The 26,527-nt window shown below is 35.9% G+C and overlaps 1 protein-coding gene across 1 annotated transcript in view; it reads left to right on the forward strand.

Moving 5' to 3' along the window:
- Positions 1-15,233, forward strand: part of TFAP2D (transcription factor AP-2 delta) — a 75,470-nt gene extending 60,237 nt beyond the window's left edge. The window contains exon 8 of the mRNA XM_044674734.1: positions 14,920-15,233. Coding sequence (XP_044530669.1) covers positions 14,920-15,139 — 220 coding nt within the window. The 3' untranslated portion in view covers positions 15,140-15,233. The remainder of the gene's footprint in view (positions 1-14,919) is intronic.
- The last annotated feature ends 11,294 nt before the right edge of the window (positions 15,234-26,527 follow it).

Genomic DNA, 26,527 nt, shown 5'->3' on the forward strand with positions numbered 1-26,527 from the left:
TCAGTTTTTCCCTCTGCAAAATGAGTAGGTTGGAGTAGGGTATCTCTAGAAGTGACTGAAACTCTCCTGTTTCTTCATTTACTAAAGCATTTTGAAGGTGTCTCTGCTGTATCTTTCTTCCCTTTGTGACCAGTGATATTTTCATCTTAAGGAGACAAAATCTTCTAAAAATGATAACCAGAAAAAGAGTATCTGAACAGAGGTGGTAGATTATCATACTGAAAATATATAACTTTTAAAAAAATTGTATTTGAGGATTCTTCAAGTGTCAACAAGGACAGCAGTTTTCTTGCACTGTCCCTGTAACTGAAAAAAGCAATAATAATAATAATAATAATAATAATAATAATAATAATCTATCAATTATGTATTTATTTAGTGTTTGCAATTTACTTGCCATTCTCCTAAAAATGAGTGATGACTTCTTTCCATAAACACATGAAATAGATGTTAAAATTAATCTAGAAGATAAAAAAAGAAAAGAAGATAGTCCTAGAATTCAATGCAACAAATATTTATTAGAGATATATAAGTAGGAGTCAGACCTGTGATTTCATTGACATAGGGAACTTCCAAATAAGGAAATTCTACAGGTTGCAGGCTGACACCTTTTCTGAATTTTTAGTCTTAGAGTGATGCATTCATTAAGCAATTTGTTTGTATTTTTGTATTTATGAGAATGCATAGATGAAAAATAACATGGCTCTAGGGAAGTTTAGAATCTACTAGAGTAATAAGATGTATGAAAAAGAATAATACAAGGCAGAATGTGAAAATAGTAAAAGAGAAGAAGTCTAGACCAAAGAAAATAAGAATAACAAGATAATCTTCAGCTGTAAAGATCATGGAAGGAATAGAATTAAGAGATGTAGATGTAGGTTGTATGTCCTATTCAAATGTACAGGGATAGTAAAGGGCAGAACAAGATCAGGGAAGAACTAGTGACATGTTTTCACTGGAACAGAGAAAACATGAAGGAACATTAAATGAATGAAACTCAAAAGATAGGTGGAGACTGGAAACCATTGAAAACCAGACTGAGGAATTTGAATTTGATATTGTAGGCAATGGATGGCTACTGAAAGTTTTCTTTTTATACATTTATTTTTTATTATTTTTTAAAATTTGAAATTTATTTATTTAATTTAGGATATTTTACTGTGGATACATGATGTATATTCTTTCCCTCCTCTCCTCTCTCCCCCTCCCATAGCCAATGAGCAATTCAGCTGGGTTTTACATACATCATTGATTAAGACCCATTTCCATGTTATTAATATTTGCAATAGAGTAATCATTTAGAGTCTACATCCCTGATCATATCCCTATCAAACCATGTGATCAAGGAAATGTCTTTCTTCTGTGTTTCTACTCTCACAGTTCTTTCTCTGGATATGGATAGTGTTCTTTCTCATAAGTCCCTCAGAATTGTCCTGAATCATTGCACTGCTGCTAGTAGAGAAGTCCATTAAGTTCCATTGTGACACAGTTTATCAGTCTCTGTGTTATAAAAATAAATGTAGGTGAATGTAAAAATAATGGGCAATGAATTGATTATTGATTATAAACTGATTTTAGATACTCCACTTGCTGTGCTTACAAAGTATCTTCAGTTTATATCAGTGAAGTGAAGCTCATAATTGAACTTCCCTTCAGGGCCAGGTGCAAGGATGCTAAAGAGACTCTTGTTATAGAAAAATAAACTATTTATTGAAAATATAAGGATAAAAAGGATTTCTAACTCTAAGGGATTCTAAATCCACCCAAATAAAACTCCCTGGTTCCACAAGGAACTGCTTCTCCTGTTTCCACAAGCCTCACTGGTCCTTCCTGATCTGACTAATCCAAATTTTTACTATTTCAACATTATTCTTATAATTCTTAACTTCACCTCCAAATTATAAAAATGACAAAGGCTAGCTGGCTGAGTCTCAGCAAGAACCAAGTTGGGACTCTGAGTCTTAATAGATTCAGAATCCAAATCAAAGACCAGAGTTTTCTTTGGTCTTCTCAGAGTTAAAACAATTTATAAAACAGTAGTAGATAGTCAGTAGTGTTTCCCAAGTTGGAAAAAGAAAACACTAAGCTCCTTCAGGTCTTTCCCTCCTTTCCTTCTACCTCAGATAGTGAGAGAGAAAAAGAAAAGAAGACACCTCCTTCAAGCCCCCAGAGAGGGAGTCTGTCAGCGACTCTGCCAACTGCCAGAGACCAACTGCCACTCCCAGAGAGAGTAACTGTCACAGAAAAACCATTAAACTGTCAACATTTGAAATTGACACTGTCTCATATCTGCTTCAAATTCCAATTCTTTCTCAAGCCAGTTTCTCTACTTCTTATCTCTAAACTAATATAACAAGACTTAATTTTCTAACATCATCCTTATAGTGTACAATGTTCTGGTTCTGCTCCTTTCTCTCTGCATCAATTCCTTGAGGTCATTCCAGTTCACATGGAATTCCTCCAGTTCATTATTCATTTAAGCACAATATTAATCCATCACCAACAGATACCTCAATTTGTTCACCATTTCCCAGTTGAAGGGGATACCCTCATTTTCCAATTTTTTGCCACCACAAAAAGAGCATGGCTAGAAATATTTTTGTACAGATATTTTTCCTTATTATCCTTTGAGGTACAAACCCCTGCTGAAAGTTTTTGAGCAGGTGGATAATTAAGCGACACTGAGGCAGTAAGAAGATTGCTTTGGTAGCTCTATCATAGATGAATTAGGGAGGTGCAAGGCTAGAAGTAGGGAGATCAATGAGGAAATTACTAATAATCCAGGCAAATGGTCATGAGGATCTTAAATAGTATGTTCATGGTGTAAATAGAGAGCAGGAGATAACTACAAGCTATATGTTGTGGATGGAATAAGTAAGACTTGACAGCTACTTGAGGGGGATGGTCAAAGGAAAAGAGAAGAGTCAAAGGTGACTCCAAAGATATGAGACTGGTTGACTGCACTTTAGTGGTATAATCAGCAAATAGGGAACTTGAGAACAGAAAAATGACAAGCACCATTTTAAATATGTTGAATTTGAGGCTATAGAGGAACATCCAAATAAAGATGCCCAACAAACAGACAGGAGAAAGCTAAGGAGTTCTGGAGAGTCATAGGGGATGAAAATATAGGTAATGAGTCAAGTGCATAGAGATAATAACTGAAGTTGAACAAGTGGATGAGATCACCAAGACATGATATATACTTAGGGAATAGGCCAAAGACAAAGCTTTAGTGAATCATTACATTCAGTAACTGCCAAGAGGAGGAAGATTTTAACTAGTGAAAGAACTTGAGGAGAAGCAGTCACTCAAACAGAACAGGTAGAATATCCTATTATTATGGATGCTGAAGGAGCTATTATCAAGGAGGTGAGGGTAATTAGCAGTAGATTGTTTTCTTCAGAAAGTCAAAGAGGACAAGTATTGAAAAATGGCCATTTGATAGGGAAATGATCCTCACAGAATCAGACTGGGTCAATTAAGAGGTTCTGTGTATAGGACCTAAATGTGGGAATCAACTATTTCCTCTTCTTTTTTTAAAATAAATGCTTAAACTTCCATTTTAGAATCAATACTGCAAATTGGTTCCAAAGCTGAAGAGTGGTAAGGGCTAGGCAACAGGGCTTATGTGACTTATAGGAAGTATCTGAAGTCAGATCTGAACCTAGTACTTTCCATCTCTAGGCCTGGCTCTCAAATCACTGAGCCACCTAGCTGCCTTCCTGATTGTTCTTTCTTAAGGTTCCATTATCTTATTGTAAAATCAGAACTCACAAGTCAGGGCATTGTAGGCTAGTAACTGGAAAGGAGCTTTGATTTAAGTTAACCTTTCTCTTCTTTGGTTTAATAAAATAATTGTATTACTGACCTAACCAAATAAGAAAGGGCCTCATAGAATTTTAGATTCTGGGTTCTTTGGTGGGAGAGATGGTGTAGGGAGGGGAGGGATAAAAGGAAGAGTACTGATATATAGACAGAATGGGCTTGGAAACCTGGCTGGGAAATGGCATGACTGAAAATGATTTAACTGTCATTTTGACTTTTATCACTAAAGCCCTATACCTAGATGTTATGAACATGTATAAAGTGGATAGAGTACTGGATTTGGATATAAACTATGATATAAACCAATATATTTGGTTTAAATCCTGCCTCTGATATTTACTGTATATCCTTGGTCAAGTCATTTAATGTCCCTGAATATGTTTCCTATCTGTATAATGAGATATGGGACAAATGGGTAAAGCAAGCGAGCTGAGATCTGAACCCAAGTTTTCTAACTTCCAATCCAGTGTGTTTTCTGCTAGCTACACCATGGTGCCTCCTTGCATTGTCTGTGGAAATATATAATAAATTTGTTTATGTAGACGTGACTGCTATTTCAGTTTCTCAGTGGGATTAGAAGGAAATATAAACACAAATTTTAATTAAAAAATAAAAAAATAGAAAGGAATATAAATGAAAACAACAAAAAAAAACTTCCCCTATGGGAGAGGAGAACTGATAATATAAGTTTAAGTATACATACAGTATCTTATACTCAGTCTGGTGTGAACATTACCTTTGGCCCTTTTCCTTGGACAAAGGGAAGGTTCTGGGCCTTAAAGGAGTAGTTTCCAAATCTGTAAAAATAAAAGGTTTGGATTTCACTAGATGGCCTCTGAGGCCCCATCTAGCTCCAAATCTTTACCTCTATGAACTTAATTAGGCATTGTTTTTTATAATAAGCCAGTGGTGTAAGTTTGAGATTGTAAGTTCAAATACTAGATATATAGAAATCTGTAAGAATTATTTACCTCATTGTCTCTTTGTCCTGTTTCTCTCCCTTCTCTTACCCAGTCTACCAGTACGAAGGAATAGGCTATTATATGGTTGGTAGAGTAGCAAGGAAAGAGGGCAGATCTTTTCATTCCTTTCTCTAAGATAGAGAACCGGTCTTGCTTACCTATCCCTAAGCATTGTGTCTCTTCTCCATGATAAGGAGCCCAAATGAATCCTTGTGCTCTTGGTTCTAAAAGAGTTTGGACTGATAGGAGCTACTGTGTGCATCCCCCCAGGCATTCCCAGGGCACCTGCCACAGCTTCCTTTCTTTACACTATAGCATTGTTTGTTTGTTTTTTCTTCTTCCCCTAGTATTTTGTGGTAACCCTTTTGCTGACAGTCACTTAAAGCTATGTGATTTGAGCCTCCAGCTACAGCTGGACACATGACCAGACCATCCATTAAGGAAGCAGAAGATGGCTTTCCTGCTACTGCATTATCTCCTAGTGCCTGAAAGTGAACGATGGCTGATGACAAAAACTCATTAGACTGATGCAAAAATAACCAGAATACTACATCAAAACGTTGGTGCATGTTAGTTTCATGAAGAAAAAATATTTTTTAAAAAAACCAATTACCAATAGCAAGTGGACATTTTATGAGAGAAATTGTTTGGAAATGTAAAAAATGAAACACATGCTCTTAATTTTTCTCTATTTTGTAGCCATTCTGAGCCCATTAACCCCACCACCTCCAAAGAGGATCTAAAAAATCCATTCAGATTTGACAAGCATACCTTTGAGACCCAATATTCAATGGAACACACTGGGAAAACTTACAATTCCTTTTTTTTAAACCCTTTCCTTCCATCTTAGAGTCAATATGGTGTTTTGGTTCTAAGGCTGAAGAGCAATGAGGGCTAAGTAATGGTGATCAAGTGACTTGCCCAAGGTCACACAGCTAGAAAGTATCTGAGGTCAGATTTGAACCCAGGGCTTCCTGTCTCTGGGCCTGACTCTCAATCCACTGAGCCATCTAGCTGATCCCTTCCATTCCTTTTCAACAGATATTAAATTATTAATACATTCATTTGTACATGGCAAAGGGACCATGAACCTCTGCCATCAGCATGGAAGAAATGCAGGTGTGCTGGATAGCCACAGAAATTTGCTAGCCAACATGTGAAAAGTTAATTCAATAGATTTAATGATTTAATTTAAAGGGTTGTAGAGAATTCATTTAGATAGTTACTAAAACTTAACAAACAAGAAAAATCAGCAATACGTTTGAAATAGCTTTATAGTAGCATGCCCCTGATCCTTTAATAAATCTCATTAAATGCAAAAAATGCATAGAATATGGAAACAGAACAATAATTTTGGTCTCTTCTGCCAATGGGAAGACCCTTTTATTATGTAAGATGAATTATGTACTGGATAGCAAATTTGGAGTTTATATTTAAACAAAAGTAAGCTCTAGATCACAGACTTTCAAGTCTTGGGCTAATTGTGAAAGTAAGCCTTCTCAGAATCCCTAAACTGAAAACAATAGTGTCTAAAATTGCAACTTGTTTTTAGGTAGAAGTTTGACAATGTGACTGAATAAGTTTAATGTATGCTATAAAGGCCTAGATGCTTTGTTCATACCCCTACTATCTAAATTTAAAGAATAGGATTTCAGCATTCAACTGCAAGAACTTATAGATAACAGGAAAAGGACTCACATTCATGGATGTGTATAGAGTGAGGATCAGATATGCCAGCATTCCCTGGAGGCAAGCATTATCATTTGCCCTTCCCCTTCTTCTTGGAGAAGTTTTTCTACATTAAAGATTCTTAATTTTAGGGGTCTATCCATAGATTTCAGGAGGTCCATAAACTTGAGTAGGAAAAAAATTACAACTTTATTTTCGATAACCTCTAATAGAAATTCTGTATTTCCTTCAACTGCGAGTGTAGGCAACAATCGGAGAAGGGGACCATAGGCTTCATGGCATCCTCCAAAGTTGAAGATCTCTTGTTCTATGTAGAACATTCTAAATCGATTTTCCAAAGTTGTGCTATTGCTTTGTGATAAAAGTAGTGCCTAACTAAGGTTAACACGATTATATATTTAGAACTGGATGGACCTCACTAAACATCTAGTTCAACTTACTCATTTTATGAATAAGAAAAGCATTTTTTTCAAAGCCAGGTACGTACATCTTCTATTTAAGGGAGTAAATGACACAAAGGAGAACACCCTTTCCATACTCTGTGGAACACTTGTGTATCATTATTAGTTTCCTTCTCTTGCAGGTGAAGTTGTCTTATTTCCATTCTTTTCTAATTTCACTGAGATACCAAGGTCACAGTTACATTGGCATAAGGAATATGGTTAAAAGTCTTTTCTTGAATGCAAGGTAAAAGTTAAAGGTACCCTTTGTTGTTGATCTGTCATTTCACTCTTTGTGGCTCCATTTAGGGTTTTCTTAGCAAAGATATTGGAATGGGTTTGCCATTTCCTTTTCCTGCTGATTTGACAGATGAGGAAACTGAGGCCAACAGGGTTAAGTAATTTGCCAAGGGTCATATAGCAAGTAAGTATCTGAGGCTGGATTTGAGCTTAGAAAGATGAGTCTTTCTGATTTCAGACCCAACATTCTTGTCTACTTCAGCTCTTAACTGCCCTATAAATACCCTTAACAAATGATGAATATATGAATCATTATTGTCAATAACCCAACATAGCACATGTGTGTAGTGCTTTAACAATTTTCAAGGTAGTGTATCCTTTAAGATAATGTACAAAGTATTGAAACAGGGTTCTTGACTTCAATGCCAGGAAGGAAGAAAGAAAGAAAGAGAGAGAGAGAAAGATATTAAGGAAAAAAGTGAGAGTGCACAGCTGCCTAGTAATTTAGATAGGAGCTCCTGGTTTAGACATCTTTCTCTGATAGTCTTCCCACCACCAACTTGGGAAAAGTTATACTTCGACTTCTTGCAAAAAATACAGAAATTATTAAGTACCCTTTTGATTCTAGAAAAGGTTCTAACATCCCTGAACTGAACAAATGAAGCACAGGATAAAAAGTGTTTAGGGAATCAAAATTAAATGGAGAAGTACCATAATAGTTATAAAAGCAATGACTAAAGAAAAAAGTTAATGTTAAATGTAAATCATATTTTCAGTAAAATTATCAAATATCATAAAGTAGAGTTCATCTGGAATTTCTCAGCAGGTGATTTTATTGCTTGACATAATTTGTCAGAGCTTTCCTACTCCTTGGAGTGACATTAATAATAAGAAAATGAAACCAATGAGCTGGAATTCAGAGTTACAAAGAGACAACAAAAAGGAAAATTAGGGACAATTCTTAGTGTATTATAAGCAAAAAGTAAATCTATCTTCTGGACCTGAACAAGTTTGAACATTCTTTAGTTTAACAAAAACTCACAAATCTGTTATTGTGGAATCGTAGATTTTTCTATCTATACACCTTGGTCTGTCATTGTTTAGTCATGTCTGACTCCATGACCCCATCTGAAGTTTTTGTGGCAAAGATATTGGAATGGTTTGCCATTCCTTTTCCAGTTCATTTTACAGGTGAGTAATCTGAGGCTAGCAGGGTTAAGTAACTTGTCTAGGTTCACACCACTAGTAAATGTCTGAGACATGATTTGAACTCAGGAAGATGAGTCTTCCTGAGATCAGAACCAGTTCTCTATCGATTGGTCTACAATCACTTATCCATCTCATTGTTCATTAAAGCTACAAACAAAGTAATGTTTTCTTCATGCTCCCCATATGTCATTGGACTACTCTAACTCACTTTTCTAATACTTTAGCTCTTAACTTGGGCTGGGTGAGGATAGTAATCTGTTGAGTTCCAAGTATGTACTTTAAGGATTCCTATAGCAAACTCTTTATCCCAGGTTGGTTCTCCAACACACTCAAGGAAAACAAACTGCTTTTATTATTAATTTACAAAATTAAGGGTGTGGGGCTAGTGTTTGAGATCCCTTCTAGTTCTAAATCTGTGATTCTAGTAGGATAAGAAAAATGTAATTAGAAAGGTAAACCAACTGAATTAAAATAATTTGGGAATTCTCTACTGTTTAATAGCATCATTTGTGATCCGTATACATATATGTACATATATACACATAGATATCTATAGATATAGAATACATAATCTGTACATATATAAACAGTTTTCATTTTACATAAATTAGCATTATGCTAGTATAATTTTATATAAAAAGTCTGAAAGTATCGACATTCCAAAAAAATTCCCATGTTAACTTTGTTAATGTCCCAAAGAGGGGGGGGGGCTGAATAGGCCCAAGAGTACCCCAGGTAAGGGCTGGTGAAAAAAGAGTAAAGTCAAAGTTAGGGGTCAGAAGGAATCGATTGCTGGTGACATTCTATGCCAGGCCTCAATTGCTGATGGCAAATCAAGTGCAAGTTTATTGAATGAAAACAGGCTATATAGGCAGAAACCACAAGGAATTTTTCTCATGAAAAGTCAAGCAACTTTTTCCATAATAAATGTATCCTTGAGAGAGAAAACCTTGAGCAAGGACCTGAAGGTGCGGGTAAACAGGGACATAACAGGTACTGAGAAAGAGGAGAAGCAAGTGCTGATAAAACATATTATCTGTCTGGGAAAGGTGCCTGGGAAAGGATTATTGCCTCAATCAGCAACTTGTGGAAACTGAGGGAATCAGCTATTTTGATGGTGGGAAAGGTGTAAGCAGAGGGACCTCAGGCCTAGTCAGACCCTGGACCTAATCTGACATCAGGGGCAAACAGACCTTTGCCTATTCAGACCCTGAGTCCCTAACAAACTTTACCACATAGTACTGTGTTTTCTCTTTCCACTCTTATCCCTCCCTTGGCATTTTGTTGCTTTACTTCTACCTACAAAAAAAAAAAACTAAACAAAAAACTACCAAAAAAATCTGCCCAAATGAAGACCAAATAAAGGGAAAGACAGCCTCCTTTAAGACACTGAGAAACAAGACCTTCGCTCCACTAGAGCTTGTTTAAGCTGTATTAGAGCTAGCACCCTGCTAAAACCTTCAGGCCACAATGAGGCATTAGAGGAAGACTTTAGTAGACTATAAATACAGTGATGGATGAAATATATGTGTGTATGTCCATCTCCAGAAAAAGAACAGATAAGTAGAAATGAGCAAGACATAGTTTTATATATTCATATATCCTTTAGTGAAATGATGCCTTCTTTAATGGGAAGAGGGGAGGGAAGGAGGGAATTAGCTGGGAATTTTAATATAACAAATGCACAAATAAATGAATTTAAATAAAAAAGACATAAGTAGCTAAGAAGACAAAATTAGCTGAATTCATACAGTAGCACATTTCAAACTCAGCTGTTCCTTAAGAGACAGTATGACATAAAGGATAAAGAGCTGAATTCAGTACAAGGATGACCTGACTTCAATTCCTGCATATTTCCATGGACCCTGGAACATATTTCCAATGGGACCCTGAGAAAATCACATAACATCTCAGTGCCAGAAACAACTATCTAAGAATACAATTTGCAGGAAAGGTGCCTACCTTCATGGTAGAGGGAATTTCATCATGAGAATTTCTCATATCAGTAAAAGGACCCCATCCTTGTCTCCTTCCATCTCAACGATAATACTGCTAAGTGGGAATCCTGTTCAGGATATTCTGTGGTCAGCTGGACTTTCTTTGGTCTCGAATTATGATTCCTTCAATGTAGAAAACTTATAGTAAGGAAGTTTTCCTTACCAATAAAGATCAGCAACTCTTTTGCAACTTAAAGTCTTAGGGAGTTACTTGGGCGTACTTCCAAAGTTAAGAGGATTGCCAGTGGGCTGACACATTCAGTATGTGTTGTCAGCATATGAATCCAGGTCTTTCTTACCCCAAGATCAATTAAATTGCTCTGTATATAATCCCATGCTGCATATTTAGTAAGCCCAAGATAAAGCCTCTTTATGTGTTTGGAAATCCATATAATCTTGTGTCCATGCCCCATTGGGGTAGCTAGGTGGTACAGAAGATAGAGTGCCCAACTTGGAATCATGAAAACTCATCTTCCTGAGTTCAAATCAGGGCTCAGACACTTAATAGACAGTAACCCCGTGCAAGTAATTTAGTCCTATTTGCCTCAGTTTCCTCATCTATAAAATGAACTGGAGAAGGAAATGGCAAACAATTCCAGTATCTTTGCTAAGAAAAATCTAATTGAGGCCATGAAGAATCAGAGTATTTACATGGCTGAAAATAACTGAACAACAACAACCATATCCCATGTCAGTGATATTTTAAAAACCATCAATGTGAGCCCCAATCTGATTTCATAGGATCTTAATGATGCAGCCTTTATAGTTAATCTGGTTCAATTCATATCTTACTTATGTCTTTTCAGTCAGTCAAACATTTATTTAGTACCCACTTGGTACCACACATTGTGCAAAGTATTGGGAATACAAAGGCAAAAAAAAGACAGCCCCTTTCAAAGCTAATGATTATCAGACTAAAAAGGGTAGAACAAACATGATTAAAAGGGAATTGGGTAAGGGAGAAGTAAGAAAGCTTCTAGCTCCTCAAAATGAGTTCTTCACCTGGCTGATAAATTGTATCTGTCCTAGTATACTAAAAAAAAAAAAAAACACCATGAAGTAATTTATGAAGCTATTCTTTGAGGAACTGTGAGGGAAAAGCGAGATACTAGAAGACAAAAGATAAGCAAATGCACTAATTAATATGAGGTTTTAAAATTTGAAATATATTCCCTGTTATTAAAACACATGTGAGTACCGAAAGAAAAAATAAGAGAAATGGCAAGTCCTGTGTTGTATAATTCTTGGGCAAGCTATAGAACTCCTGGCAACCTCATGTCCTTCTATAACTATAACCATGGAGAAAATAATAGCATCTAATATTTGTTGTGTGGGGGATTAAATGAGCTGTTTGGAAAAAAACTCTTAGCATAGGACTTGACACATGTTGGTTAGTTGTGACATGTGTTTTTTAGTCATGTCTGACTCTTTGTGACTTCATTTGGAATTTTCCTAGCAAAAATGCTTTAGTGTTTTGCCATTTCCTTCTCCAGCTTATTTTATTTAGATAAGGAAACTGAGGCAAACAATGTTAAGTGATTTGCCCAGGGTCATACAGTTAGTGCCTAAGATTAGATTTATCTTCCTGAGTTCAGGGCTGGAGCTCTGTCCATTGTACCACCTAGTTGTAATAATAGAATCCTTACTTTAGGGGAAATAAAATGAGGATATAAACAAAAAGCACTAATGAGAGAGAGGAATAGATCCTGAAAAGAACTTTAGTGATCCACCAGAAGAATGGAAAAGGATCATCTCTATAATAATTATATTGCTACTGCTGGTTAACATTTATTTAGCATTTATTATGTGCTAGGCACCATTCTAAGTGCTTTATAATTTTATCTCATTTTATTTTCATAACAACTCTGGGATATAAGTGCTATTATTTTCCTCGTTTTTACAGACAGAGATTAAGTGGTTTGCTTAGCAAGTAACTACACAACTAGCAAGTATCTAAGGCTGGAGTTGAACTCAGGGATTCTTGATCCCAGGCCTGGAACTATATGTACTGCACCACCTAGAGGGACACAAAATCCACCATAATAGCATAGCAGAAGAGGCAGCTCAATGATGCACTATCTAGAGTCCCAGATTTAGACATAGGAGCATCTGATTTCCAAGTCTTTTCAGACAATTAACTGCATGACCCTGGCCAAGTCATTTAAATTCCTTCTGTCTCATTTGTAAAATGAGGATATTAATAGCACCTATATCAGAAGGCTGTTGTAAGGATCAAATGAGAGAGCATATGTAAAAGTATTTTGCCAAATGTACCATGCTATATACCACCATCATCCAACATCCTCTCTTGAATTTAACATTTGAAGAAACTGGGACATTCAGAGGTAATGTGACTTGCCCAGATGGCAAGTGTCTGAGGCCAGAGGTGAACTTAGGTCTTCCTGACTCCAATGCCAGTCTTCTAACCACTGTACTTCAATACTCAGTAAATACATGTTAAGCACTTACTCTGTGCCAGGCACTGTACTAAGCATTGAGGTTACAAAGAAAGGCAGAAATAAGATCTCTGTCCTTAGGGAGTTTCTATATTAATGGAGGACTGGTAAGATATTACACCAGGAAGCCTAAAGCAGCCAAAGAGCAGCATGAGGGCAGTAGAATTTCAAGGAGAGAAATGTCTAGAAAAAAATGTAGGCAAATGAATAAAGAAAGAACAAGCATGAATGACTAAAGTAATTTATATTATAATTTGGCCTAGAATTCAGATAACCAAATTGGGAATCAATTACGTGAGTGGTAGACTGGCCCTTCTACTCTACACTCTAATTGTGTGAATATGGATCAGAATATACAAGTTCTCTCTATTTCAGGTTCCTAAATTGAAAAATGCATTCAATATAAATGAGAAATAGGCTTCCCAGCATGTATGCATACATAACATAAATATTTATACACATACACATAACTGCACATATAATAAACTTAATAAATGACATTTATATCCATCTATCTATCTATCTGTCTGTCTGTCTGTCTGTCTATATGTCTAATCAATCTATCTATTTGTCTATCTAATCTATCTATCTATCTATCTATCTATCTATCTATCTATCTATCTATCTATCTACCAGTCTGTCTGTCTTTCTGTCTTTCTGTTTGTCTGCCTGTCTATCTAATCTATCTGTCTGTCTATTTAATCTATATTTTTATCTATCTGTCTGTCTATCTAATCTATGTATCTAGCTATCTATCTGTCTAATCTACCTGTATAATCTGTGTCTATCTGTCTATCTAATCTCTCTTTCTGACCATCTATCTTATCTATACATCCATCCATCCATCTATGTCTATCTGTCTGTCTGTCAGTATATATATATATGTATATATACATAACTATATCTATATCCATAAACTTCAGTGAATCCATGCTCTGCTCAGTAGGGGTATTCCCTTCACCATAGCAGATTACAATGTATCTGTGCCTCATCCAGTATGATTTTTGTCTTATGCTTCCATAAATCCTCCATAGAATTCCAACCAATATTGGGAGAGACTTCATCTACTGATTTTTGTAGCTATTGTATGTGTGTGTGCTATATAAATAAGTGTTATATATAACAGCACAAGCTACTGTCCAAATTTAAGGGAAAATTTCCACTTTTCCATGTCTGAGAAGATGTGTTGTTAGGTTCTTCTGGAATGAAAAAGGAATAAATCTTGCAGTGTTATGTCAAATTCACTTGACCTCCTGTTTTCTAAATGGACCTGAAGCTTCTCAAGAACAGGGTCTATGTCTATGATGGCAAATGAACCTTTTAGAGGCAGAGTGCCGGGCCTTGCCCCCATGCCACCCCTAAGTCTGAATGCCGTGCCCCTCCCAGACAAAGTGCTGTACCCACTCCCCCATCCACAGAGTGCTGGGAGTGCCCTCACCCCCCCCCCCCTTATCCCACACAAGGGAGGGAGAAAGCACTCCCATTGGCCTGCTGGGCAGAGGGTGGGTGAAGTGAGGAATGTCTCCAGCAAGTGGAGAGAGGGGGAGGGGTGTGACTTGAGTGCTCTGTTCCCCTCTAGCTCTGCCACCTGGGAGCTCCCTACCTTACCCCCTGTGCACTCCCATTGACTGCTGGGTGGAGGGGCAGGGGATGGGAAAAATGTCATTGGACAAAGAAAGGGGAGGGGACCAGCTCCACCCAAGTCCCTCTGCCTTTCTAGGAATGAACTCTGGGTGGGGCAATGGCGGTGTGCGTGCCCACAGAGAGTGCTCTGCATGCCATAGTTAGTACCTATGCCATAGGTTCACCACCACTGGTCTATATCTTGGGCTTTTTCTATTTAACCACAGTAACAGACAGAATGCCATTATTGTTCATTCTCCATTTTCAAAGAGTACTAATCACATGAAGGGTTGATGCTTGACTTGTGAGTAAATTGGGTTTAAGTGAGACAGTTGCACAAAGTCTTTAAAGACAGCAAATGATCCATAAATACTTATTGATTTGAATGAATTAAATTTTAAAAGGGACCTATTGTCTCCCATACTGATATAAAATTCTTACACCTTACCCCCTCTTCCCTTCTTTTAATTTCTAGCTTGATCACTCATGGCTTTGGAACTCCAGCAATATGTGCAGCCCTAAGCACTTTCCAAACTGTCCTTAGTGAAATGCTGAACTACTTGGAAAAACACACGGCACACAAAAACGGTGGAGCAGCGGATTCTGGCCAAGGACATGCCAACTCGGAGAAAGCCCCCCTGCGGAAAACTTCAGAGGCCGCTGTGAAAGAGGGCAAAACAGAAAAGACAGACTAGCTACATCAAACAGAATCTATTTCCAGAGAGTCTTGCTGCTGATATTTTTTTCTAATATATATATCATTGAGGGTGACTAATCTTCAGTGGACCAAATCTCTTCCCTCCATTACCCCTCTGAAAAAAAAAAAGGAAATGAAACAAAAAAAAAAGACAAAAAAACACAAAAAAACAAAAAAAAGGAAAACAGCAGTGTAATCGTGTGATGAAATTGTCACCTTTTTTTAAAAAATTTTATGTTGCGATAAACTCCTTTTGTGCACGTATTTTATTGTTCCAAATTATCCTCATCACAGTTTTAAGCACTTCTGGACTTTGGAGAGGCAACATGTGCTTTTTCACAAGCTAACTGATGCACTTTCTCAACCAAACGTGTAGTTAGGGATCAGGAAACATGTCCAAAATGGGAACTACCACCAGCTTTTACGGCTTCAAGCAGTTCTCTTGACTTTAACCCTGTAACGAAAGAGTGCCTCGTTCCACTAATCAAACCAAGCCAGCAATCAATCCATCAATAAATGTTTTGGAAACCTGAAAAAAGGAAAGTCATGACGTTTTCTGTCCTATGTAATAATAGTACATCTTCTGAAAGTGTGGTCACCTACAGCAATCAGTGCCTTGGTGGTATTTTTAGAATTCCAGAGATCTAGGCCCCTTTTACCTCTTGCCCCAAAGTCAGGTTAAGTTTCCAATAGTTTAAGATGAGAAATACACAACATAATGCTGAAATGAGAAGGAACTTCTCCCCCGCCTCCCACTACTCATATCACTACTTAACAAGTCAAGAAAATGCCCCACCATTAGTAAGATTGGAGTAAAGGATAAGGATAACGGAAATTCCCTATACATAAGCATTAATATACAGTGAAGTGAAAAGTTGTGACATCTTCTCTGGAAGCATTCAGGAATATGATAGGCAATAAAGAAACATACAGAGACATTTGCTAAGAGAGGGGGGAATGCAGTTGAAAGGAGGTAGTCTCTGGACATTCTTTGGAGCCCAGTAGCTTAAGATTCTATAGTGAAGTGGAGAGCTCTTCTCTTTGAATAATCTTTGCCCCTCTGAGTTCATCCTGATATCTGAGTTCCAACATTGCAACAAAGCCTTTATAAGAGCAAAAGTATTCAGGTCTGTGTTGAGAAAAGTGAGAAACATAATGAGTAAACTTTTGCTTTCAAGAACTTTTCTTAACATCTCTTTCCTAAATTTTCATTTAAAAAAATAAATAAAAAACTCAAAGCAGGTCCCTGTAATCAAATCCACACTAAAAGGCAGTGGTAGGATATATCAGCTAATAGAAAGAAAGTTTAGCCTAGATAAGCCCAGGTTTTAGAAAAATCTGATTGATGATAGAGTGTATCAACTCTTCTGCTATGAACATTATAGACTTCCAGCTAAGGAGCATGAAGGACATTATTTATGCCCCACCCCAAATATATACATATATATATAATGTTTCAAAGCATTCTAGAACAGTAAAAAGAAAGTTTAGTCTGAACGTTCAGTTTCCTTAAGGACATCTTTTAAATGGTATAATAATAGCTTACATGTAAACAATACTTTAATGTTACAAAACACATGATGTTATCTCATTTGATCTTCTCAACAATCCTGTCAGGCAGGTAATAAGAATATTATACCCATTTTAAAGATGAAGAAACATAGAAGTTAAGTGACTTCTGTTATTTTATTATTATATTATTCTGTTATATTATTAAGGTAAGCTTACAAATGGGACATTTGGTCTTATCCAAAAGTTAGGAATAGACAGACACCAGAAGATAAAAGTATATTTAACAGAAAGGAGAGAAGACTTCAAAACATAATTTAATCAGCTTGAAACTCAGAGGGAGCCATTTTACCAAGGCCAGATAGCTAGTCAGTGATATGGGCAAGGCTCACATCCAGAAATGGGGAGCTAGCATTCTATTAAGCACCTACTATGTGCCAGGCACTCTCATAATTGATTTGGAAATACCAGCACCTAAGACTTCAAAGCCAGAGCACTTTCTGTTCCATTATACCAAATCTCATGCTTTGTTACTACATACATGGTTCTTGATATAATCTAGGAGGAAATCGATTGGCATTTTTAACATCACAGACATACTCAAATATATTAAAATCCATTTAGTCCTTCATAATTCAAAACTTGCATTGAAAGTAGGCCATATAAGCAAATGAAATTTATTTTCCAGTTATCCAAAGGGCTATATAAAGGGGGAAGTTTGAAATATAGATGTGCTAAAACAAACATTTATGTGACTCCATTGCTTGTGATTCTGTCTTAGTCCTTTCCCCATCCCCATTCCCAACTTTCCCCTTAGTTTTATGGCTTTAAGAAACCCATATGGCTTTAAAAAGAATTAATTATTTTTCCAATTAAATGTAAAAAAGTAAACACCTGATATTGGTGCCCTAAATTTCAATTCAAGAGTAAAGACTGCCTTTTTTCCCATTCAGAAAAGGCATTCCAAGAATTTACAATTTCTAAATGAAGCAAAAATGATATATGATTCAGCATAATAAATGAGTATAATGTGCATATATCATGGAGATTCCTAAGTATTGCTATATATTTTAATTTTCCCTTCCTGTCAACTCTTAAACTTTTAGATTACAACATTTCATATGCATTTGGTATGATAAAAATAAAAACAAAGCAAATATCTTATAGGTATATCGTACATCTAAAATTCACCAATTACACATCAACAGAAAACAAATTAGTAGATTATTTTTGTGTTGGCACTTCTGTTTTCAGGCTAGTGTTTTCTTTAGTAAGTTTATGGATTGCTGCTCTTATCATATCTTAGTTTATCAAAGAACTGAAAAGTTTTAACCTTGGGTGCAAAAGAGTAACTATAATACAGATCAACCTGCCAGATATTTTTACTGAAAGTCTCAAATGGGGACAGGAGTCATAGATTACCTACACAAACAAGTAAGACATGTCGGTTGATGAATTTGGGCCATGATGTTTTCAGTCATTCTTTTATTATTATTATCTTATTTTAGTGATCATTCTTATGTCACCCTACTACAACCAAAGGATTATTTAACTCTTTAAGTTTTTATAGGTTTGATATATCTGAACTGCTTATTCCACTATATTTTAAAATATTTTCCTCAGTAAGGCAGCATAGCATGCTGATTGCAAGTATACAGACATCTAGGTAAACCTACAAAAAGAAATATACACAAATATACACAGATACCAGCAAAAATAAAGAACAGTCTCTGGCACTAGGCTACAAATATATATTTAATAGTAAAGGAAGATGATTTAGGAATGCAAATTAAAATTCTACTTGGAGTTATATTGGACAGTTTAAAAAATTAATAACATAAATGCCAAGAAAATCTTCCCAATGTCAAATATCACTTGTCCATCAAAAAGATGTCTAACTATATGAGTGTCACTACATTTAAATTCCTTATTTCTAAAGTAAAAAAATATTCATTAATTACATGTGTACATGTAGAAAGATCTATGGTGGTGGCTTATTTTAAGAATACTTCAGTACTCATTTTAGAAATCCACTCTTCAATGATACATTTTGACATGCTTGGTGAAGGGAAAGCAAACCCAAACTTTTGAAACTCAAAATATTTGTTGTTTTATGGGAAAGATCAGGGGTCTAGAAAGAGGACCAGTCCACAATCTCCATTCTTTTCAAATGCCTTAAAAAAAATAAAGACAATTTCTCCTGGCATCCGAATTCCTTTTCCTCTTCTCTTCTCCTTTAGGGTTAAGTTTTTTTCACAAGCCTGACTGGGGCTTTTGTCTCATTCAAAGCAGTAAAATTCTGCTCAAGGTGTGAAATTGACTGTCACCTAGATATTTGAAGGTCAAATGGCCATGTACATTTGTATGAATAATAATCATTATTCTGAATAATTAAATTAATAAAATAATATTTCCCCAAATTCCTTCCTCCCATTTATTATCTCTTTACAATCTCTTGAGATAAAAAATCCTGAAATATAACAGATTTAGCATTTTTTATTCATCTTTCCTTTGTGCTTACTTATGTTTTTGATTGATAACATTAATTCCTGGAACCCTCTAGATGCCATATTCACTATCAAGCACACATACAAATGATAAAAATGAATTCTCTCTTCCATAGAGAAAAATATTACATGCAAAAATCTGTGCATATGCCTATGTATGTGTATATATCTACATCTATGTATCTATATCTATGTCTGTTTCTATATTACTGAATATATTTAAGACTAGCTCTCTTTAGAGTATCCAAGATGAAGTGCAGGGGTTACTATTGGGGATAATTCCATTGCTGATTAGAAAAGAAGCTTAGACCAGTTCCATTTCTGGTCTAGGCATGTTTACCGCTATTAGGCAATCTGGTAATGCCCCACTCCTCCGCCCTCCCCCCTCAATCCCTGTCCTTGGGATCTCATAATATTGGTGCCACACTTATTAGGAATATCCAATAAGTTTAGTCCAAGTACCTCTCAGAAGACTCAAGCTCAATAGATCCCAAACTTCAGTCTCAGCCTTTCCAGTAGCTAAGATTATAGTCAAATGCCTCAATGTATGACTATATTTTAAAATAGTTTTTATTAGACATGATTGATGCTTAATAATTGGGTCTGTCCAAGCCCAGAGAATTTTAGGGCTTGCTTAGAACTTGAGCAAACCATTTTTATCTAGAAATTACCTTTTGACTTTTTCCAAAAGTTTTGTTTCATGAACAGAAAATATCTTGTTTGCCTCTCAACTCCTTACCACTGATTACAAAGATGCATGTATGAAAATTAGGAAGTAACAGATCAAAAATGATAAAATAGAGAATATTGAAATAAAAATTTGCATTGACAGATGAGGGTTATTTCAAGCTGGAATCCTAAGTTATTTCATGTTTCAGACCTGTTAGCATTATTATGATGCTGTTCCTGGAAATATCTCTTTCACATTAAAAGTCCTTTGCTTTATTAGAAATTCTATGGGTGTTATTTTAAGACTTACTGTGAGAAAGTAAGAAGTAGTTAGATGAATTTTCCTTCACGACATAGAAAGTTTTTAGAAATTTAATTCCTAATGTTTAGTCCTTTAAATAAGTTGCTAAACAAGAGCATATGTAAATATATATATATATTGTTGTTTAGCAATTCATTTCTATTGCAAAACAAATTCCACTTTTCTCTATAGAGTCTATCAAACAAGATTACTCTAGGTTCAAGTTGTTGATTTCTTCACAGGGAGCTCCAAGTGTCTCTACTCACTTGATTATGGCAGATTGTCAATTCTCTGAAAGGAAGCTAAATGACTTATATCTGGCCACATACAAGACCAGCATATGTTGAGGCAGGATGTGAAACCAGTTCTTCCTAACTACAAGACAGAACTGATATCATTATACTCCTACTATTCAATACTATACATATGACTAAATCCACAAATGTGCTAACCAGAGCATTGAAATGAGTGTGACTGTGCTTACTGTTCATATTTCTTCCTTTGAATTCTATTTATAAACATAGTCAAAAGTCAGCACTTTTCTAAGCATAATACTCCATACTAAAAGCAATTCTCTTTCCCATCCTCTCTCTCCCTCTCCTTCCTTCTCTCCACCACCCCCTCTATCTCCTGGAGCTATTCAATGGTATAGGGAATTGCTAGTGAGATAATTGCTTCTACTTGTTCAGATCAGGAACTGTTCCACAATTTATAGTCTTGAGAGAATTGCTAGGTGCTGCAGTGGACTGAGGGCCAGGCTTGGAGTCAGAAAGACAGGAGTTCAAATCAGAACTCAAACACTCAGCTGTGTTACCCTGGACAAGTCATTTAACCTTGTTGGCCTCAGTTTCCTCATCTGTAAAATGAACTGGAGAAGGAAATGGCAAACTACTCCAACATCTTTGCCAAGAAAACCCCAAATGTGGTCATGAAGAGTCAGATACAACTGAAATAACTGAACAACAAAAATATATACATATATACATGAAATAATATAGAAATGTATATGGTATATATATGTACATATATATATATACTTCTTGATACTGTTCTCTCCCTTGTTGTCTTGCGATTTCTTCTCCTAAATTCCTTAGACAGTCTCCAATCAACCTATTAAAACAATTTTCAATTCTTTCAGTGTGACTTTCATGACCACCATTCTACCAAGACTTTATTGATCACTCCCTTCATCTTGATATTCTTACATCCTTTGGATTCTATGAAACCTTCCCCTACTGATTTTTCTCAAATCCTGCTTTTTAAAAAAAATATTATATCATCTTCTTTGGCTTCGACTTCTCTTATTAACTGGAAAAAAAAATTTGTCTCTCCCCATCCACCTCCATCCTGTCTTTGAATTTGGCTATTTTCTCTGATCTCTGTGTTCTTTCCACGAGATGTGTTATTAACTTTCATGGGTTCAATTATCAGGCCTTTAAAGATGATGGAGTATTAATTTCCAGTCCTGATTCTTGGTCGTGAGTTCCAGTCCCACATTTCCAAATGTCAGCTGGTCATTTCTACTGAGATGACTTACTAGTGCATCAAATTCAACATATTCCAAATTGAATTAATTGCCTTCTTCCCCAACATGCTCTCCTCCCATAATCCCCATTTCCGGGAAGACATTGATATAATTAAAGTGAATAACATTTATTTCCATCATTCTCTTAATTATCCAGGCTCAAAACATTAGCTGTCTTTGACTCCTCATTCTTCCATAAGTCTTTTCTCCCTAGTTACATTGAATCAGATGTTATAGTGGGTGAACTGCTTATGATTATACATTGAAACTTTAATAATTACCTGAATGCTAACTTCCCCAAGTGGATATAAAGATGAAATGGGAATTCCTTCTACTTTTGCCATATTTCTACAATCCACTCTCTTTTTCACTCTCCCTGCCAACAATTATTTGAGCCAATATTACCTCTTTCCTGTACTATTGCAATATTCTCATAAATCTCGCACAAGCACCTACTATCTTCCATTTTTAATCTTTTTTGAGTGGAAAGAGGAGGAGGAAGAGGAAGGAGAGGAAGAGAAGGGGGAGGAGAATGAAAAAGAAGGAAAAGGAGGAGGAGGAGAAGAAAAAGGAAGAAGAGGAGAAAGAGGATGAGAAGGAAGAGGCTGGGAGAAGGAAACAAGGAAGGAAGGGAGGGAGGTAAAGAAAGGTGAAGAGTCATGCGAACATTTAAAAAAACTCTTAGAAGACAGTAAAGGGAAGTTCAGAAGGAAAAACAGGCAAGTAGACCATCTTTGAAAGTAACATGTTGAAGTTATTATATGTTTTTATGTACATATTATCATGTTTTTAAAGGCAAGTTGAATATAATAGACATTTTAATTCTCACAATTCATCTGACTTTGTATTCTTCATTTATGAGAATATTCTTTTATTGCTGTTCATTAAAATCAGTTTAAAAGTAAACAAATAATTCAAGGTGGCATAATCTGATATAAAGTGAAGTGAAACTATATTCATAAAGAAAAAACTATATGCACGAAGACTACATCAGTGCAAATCGAAACAATATTTTTTTAGAATTTGAAACTGAACACTTTGCAATTATAATTCACCCCAGGATTGTGACATCAATTTTGGTCTTCTATTCTAAGAAGCCTATAGAGTCCTCCTTGATATCTCATTTCTCCACCACAGCTTAGTCCTCTCTTTCTCTTTGTTATAGTTGTTCCTCACCTCTTTGACTTATCTCTTTCTGAGCTTTGAAAACTATCAGGTTCTGAGGTCCTCCATTTTATACAAATTTTTTAGAACATGGCCAGATTTCTCACCCAGACATTTTAGTTGCCTACAGATCTCATCCACACTTAGTTTTGATAAACTGAATCAATATAGAAAATGTTCTTACCTAACAAAGGTAATTCCTTTTAAGTGGGTTAAATAATCAATGGAGCCTCCAGGCAAAACCTTTAGTATTTAGTCTTTAATGAATATTTGTTGAATTGAATGGCTGGTTGGGAGAATAGGGAGTTGAAATAACTCTTTAAATGTCCTGATGAGTCTATAAAGATGTCATATTATTGGGAGTATTGGGAAACAATGCTTTCCAATCTTAGTTCTATTACTCTATCACTAATTTGGCAAAAAGGAAATCCCCTTGACCCTGTTCTCATCTGACAAGTGATAAAGCTGGGAAATGGATTCAATTCAATCAACAGGTATTTTTAAAGTATTATGTGCCAAGCACACTGTGCTCTGCACTTGACAACACAGAAACAAAAAATAATTATAGAATAGTTACTATAGTTGTTTCCTTCCTTCCTTCCTTCCTTCCTTCCTTCCTTCCTTCCTTTCCTTAAAATTACTCATTTCATGAAAAGGAGAACCCTAAAATGTAAAACTGTGCCACTCGAATTAAAATAGGAATCCAAATAAATAGATCTATTCTTGGGAGGAAAAAAAAAAGACCAACAACCACTCCAAGCTATGCTATCATTTAGCAGACAAGGATATGTTGAAGGACATGGGAACGGTCAGCTTTATAAAAACTATTAAAGAGAAATGGGGGAAATAGGAGAAAGTTATGTACATCACCCTTATTTTCAAGTATATGAAGAGTTTGTCATAGAAAAGTAGTTAGATTTACTTCATTTGACCTCAAAGATTGAAAAGGGCACAGAAGATTGTGCCTACAGGGAGCAAGATTTATTCCTACTTAAGAAAATAAATCCAAACAATCAATGATTTAAAAGAATATTCACTTTCTTAGAGCATGATGAGGTCTGCAAAACTGGAGATGTTAAAGTCCAACTTAGGTGAACATTCTTCATGGTGCTTGGCACATAGTGTTTACTAAATTCTTTTCATCTCATATTCATATCTCATATTTCAGCTCATTCATTCATATTGTAGAGAAAAATTCATCATCAAATACCATTAAATTCTAAGGTTCTAGAATTCTATATGCCTTACTCAGAAACCTCAGAGAGATTTCCTTTCTAAGATGTGAGACCTGTATTTGTAAAAAGTTGGTCAATGACAAGGTGTATTCTACTGCCCTCTACTGGAATATTATGAATGTCAGACCAGCTTGTCTAATTCTGCAGGAGCAAGTTAAAAAATATTGCTGCTATGGATCTTCCCAAGAAGGCACTGTTAAGGTAACGAAAGGCCTTTCATTTGGGGAGCTCAGTATCTTTAACTTAAATCATGATGCTGCATTTTTACATACTAGAAAAGCTATCTGAATTTTAGCTTATGTATTCAGCAGCAAGATAGGAATTTTTAATTACAAAACTACTTCAACTTTCCTGGGACTGAAAATAGAATAAGGATAAATAGTAATATATTTTTCCCTTCCTTCCCCCCCCTCATGGCACCACCACCACCTCTCTGTTTCTCTGTGTCTCTATTCTAAGTCTCTTTCTGTCTGTTTTTCTTTCATATTCTCTCTGTCTCTCTCTGTCTCTCTGTCTCTGTCTCTGTCTCTGTCTCTGTCTCTGTCTCTGTCTCTCTCTGTCTCTGTCTCTCTCTGTCTCTGTCTCTCTCTCTCTCTCTCTCTCTCTCTCTCTCTCTCTCTCTCTGTCTGTCTGTCTGTCTCTCTCTCTCAATGCTCCTGGCTGGAAGACTTGGATTCAAGTCTCTCCTGTAACAATTACTGTCTGTGTCAAGCAAGCCATTTCAACTCTCAGTACTTTAGGTAACTCTAAGACTAAGTTGCAGAGCAGGTGCCTATCTGTTTAAGTGAAGGACATTTTCACATGTAGGAGATTATTACAGGTCTGATTCTGATCACAATCCTCAAAACTACATAGAAAAATGGAAGCTGCACAGTTTAGTGTAAAGAGTTAGATAAGGAGACAAGAGAACTGATGGTTAGTTCCTGTGTATAATCCTAAGTAAGTAATTTCACGGATCTGTTTCTCAGTTCTCTAGCTGATAAAGTGAAAATTCCTCTTTCTCTAGAGGAAATTCTTGAAGAAAAATGGGGCAATAGATAAAACTCTGGAGATCTTAGAATATGAGTTTATGTTTTTCTTTTTTTTCCAATTACATGTAATAAATTCCCACACAAGTTTTCCCTATTTCATGTGATTGAACTTATCTTCTCTCCTTCCCTTCCCACGCCTGGTGCTGGCAAGCAATTAGATCTGGATTAAAATATATCATCATGCAAAAGACATTCCTAAAAATATGGGTTTTCTTATGATTTTATGTCCTATTTAGATGGTAGATTTGTGAATATTTTCTATAAAATGTGAAAGGTTAAAATTGAGGCTTCTCTGTTTGGTTCATTCCAGCTATTAGTTTACCATGTGATTATGTTATGGTCTTTAATTTTTTTTAATTGACGTGTTATTTTTACATCATCTTTATTTCCAAATATATAATTTTCCATTTCCTTATTCATCAAGTTAGCCTTGCAAAACAAAACAAAAATAACCAGGAAGATTATTTCTGCAAAACTAAGAATCATATTAACTAAATCTGACAGGATAGCAATGCTTCCTACTCACAGTTCCTCCATTTCAACAAAGAAGGGAAAGCCAGAATGCCTTCAAAAGTCTTTTTGAAATGTCCCTGTTTTAGAGACAGCCTTTCTCAATAGTATTTACTTCCTCTCCAGTTTCTGAGTCAAGTCCCAAGTAACTTCATTCACTGTTCAATAAGTTCCCATCCCCTAATCAAGATGCTTCATCCTCACACAACAACAATAACAAAGCCTTGGAGGGAAAAAGAAACCCCTAGCTTGGGTTTTCAACAAATCTGAGTGGGGATCAAGAGAACTGTTGTCTTATAATTTTATTATACCTCAAGGCCAGGTAAGCACAGTCAGATTTCCTTTTCCCTTTTTTTTTCCCACCCAATTACCTTGAACATCCCTTGACTTTCTCTTTCTAAGAGGACAGAAATCCAGCTTTTCATTCTGTGATTTTGTGGAAGAAAACTACCCTGAAACTCAGAGCAAAGAGTAAATATGGATAGATGGCAGCAAAGGGCAGTTCTAAAGTGAGTATTCCCAGAGAAGACTATATTCTTCAATTTATTCCTATCGGTATTCCATCCCCCCTTTCCCTTTTCCCTCTTTTAATCTCCTCCATTTCTCTCTATGTAGATCTCTTTACCTCTGTTTTGTGGTAATAGTTCTAGAGTGTTTATATTTATCACATTACCATGTAATATTTTAAGAGTGATTCATTCAGCTTCCTTAATTTGGTGCTTGACATTTAGAGCTCCGGTTTCTAAATCCTTCCTGGATTGGAGGTAAAGAAATCTCCATGGAAACATCAAGTTTTTTCCTCATTAATAATACTTATTTCTTCTACTAATATCATTCTAGCACAGTGATGAGCAAACTTTTTTTTTTAAAGAGGGGGCCACAGGAAAGGAAATGCTCATCTTTCAGTTTGTTTCTAAGGCAATTCTTTCGAAGAT

The sequence above is a fragment of the Gracilinanus agilis genome, chromosome 4 (genome assembly GCF_016433145.1).
Source record: "Gracilinanus agilis isolate LMUSP501 chromosome 4, AgileGrace, whole genome shotgun sequence".
Lineage (NCBI taxonomy): Eukaryota > Metazoa > Chordata > Mammalia > Didelphimorphia > Didelphidae > Gracilinanus > Gracilinanus agilis.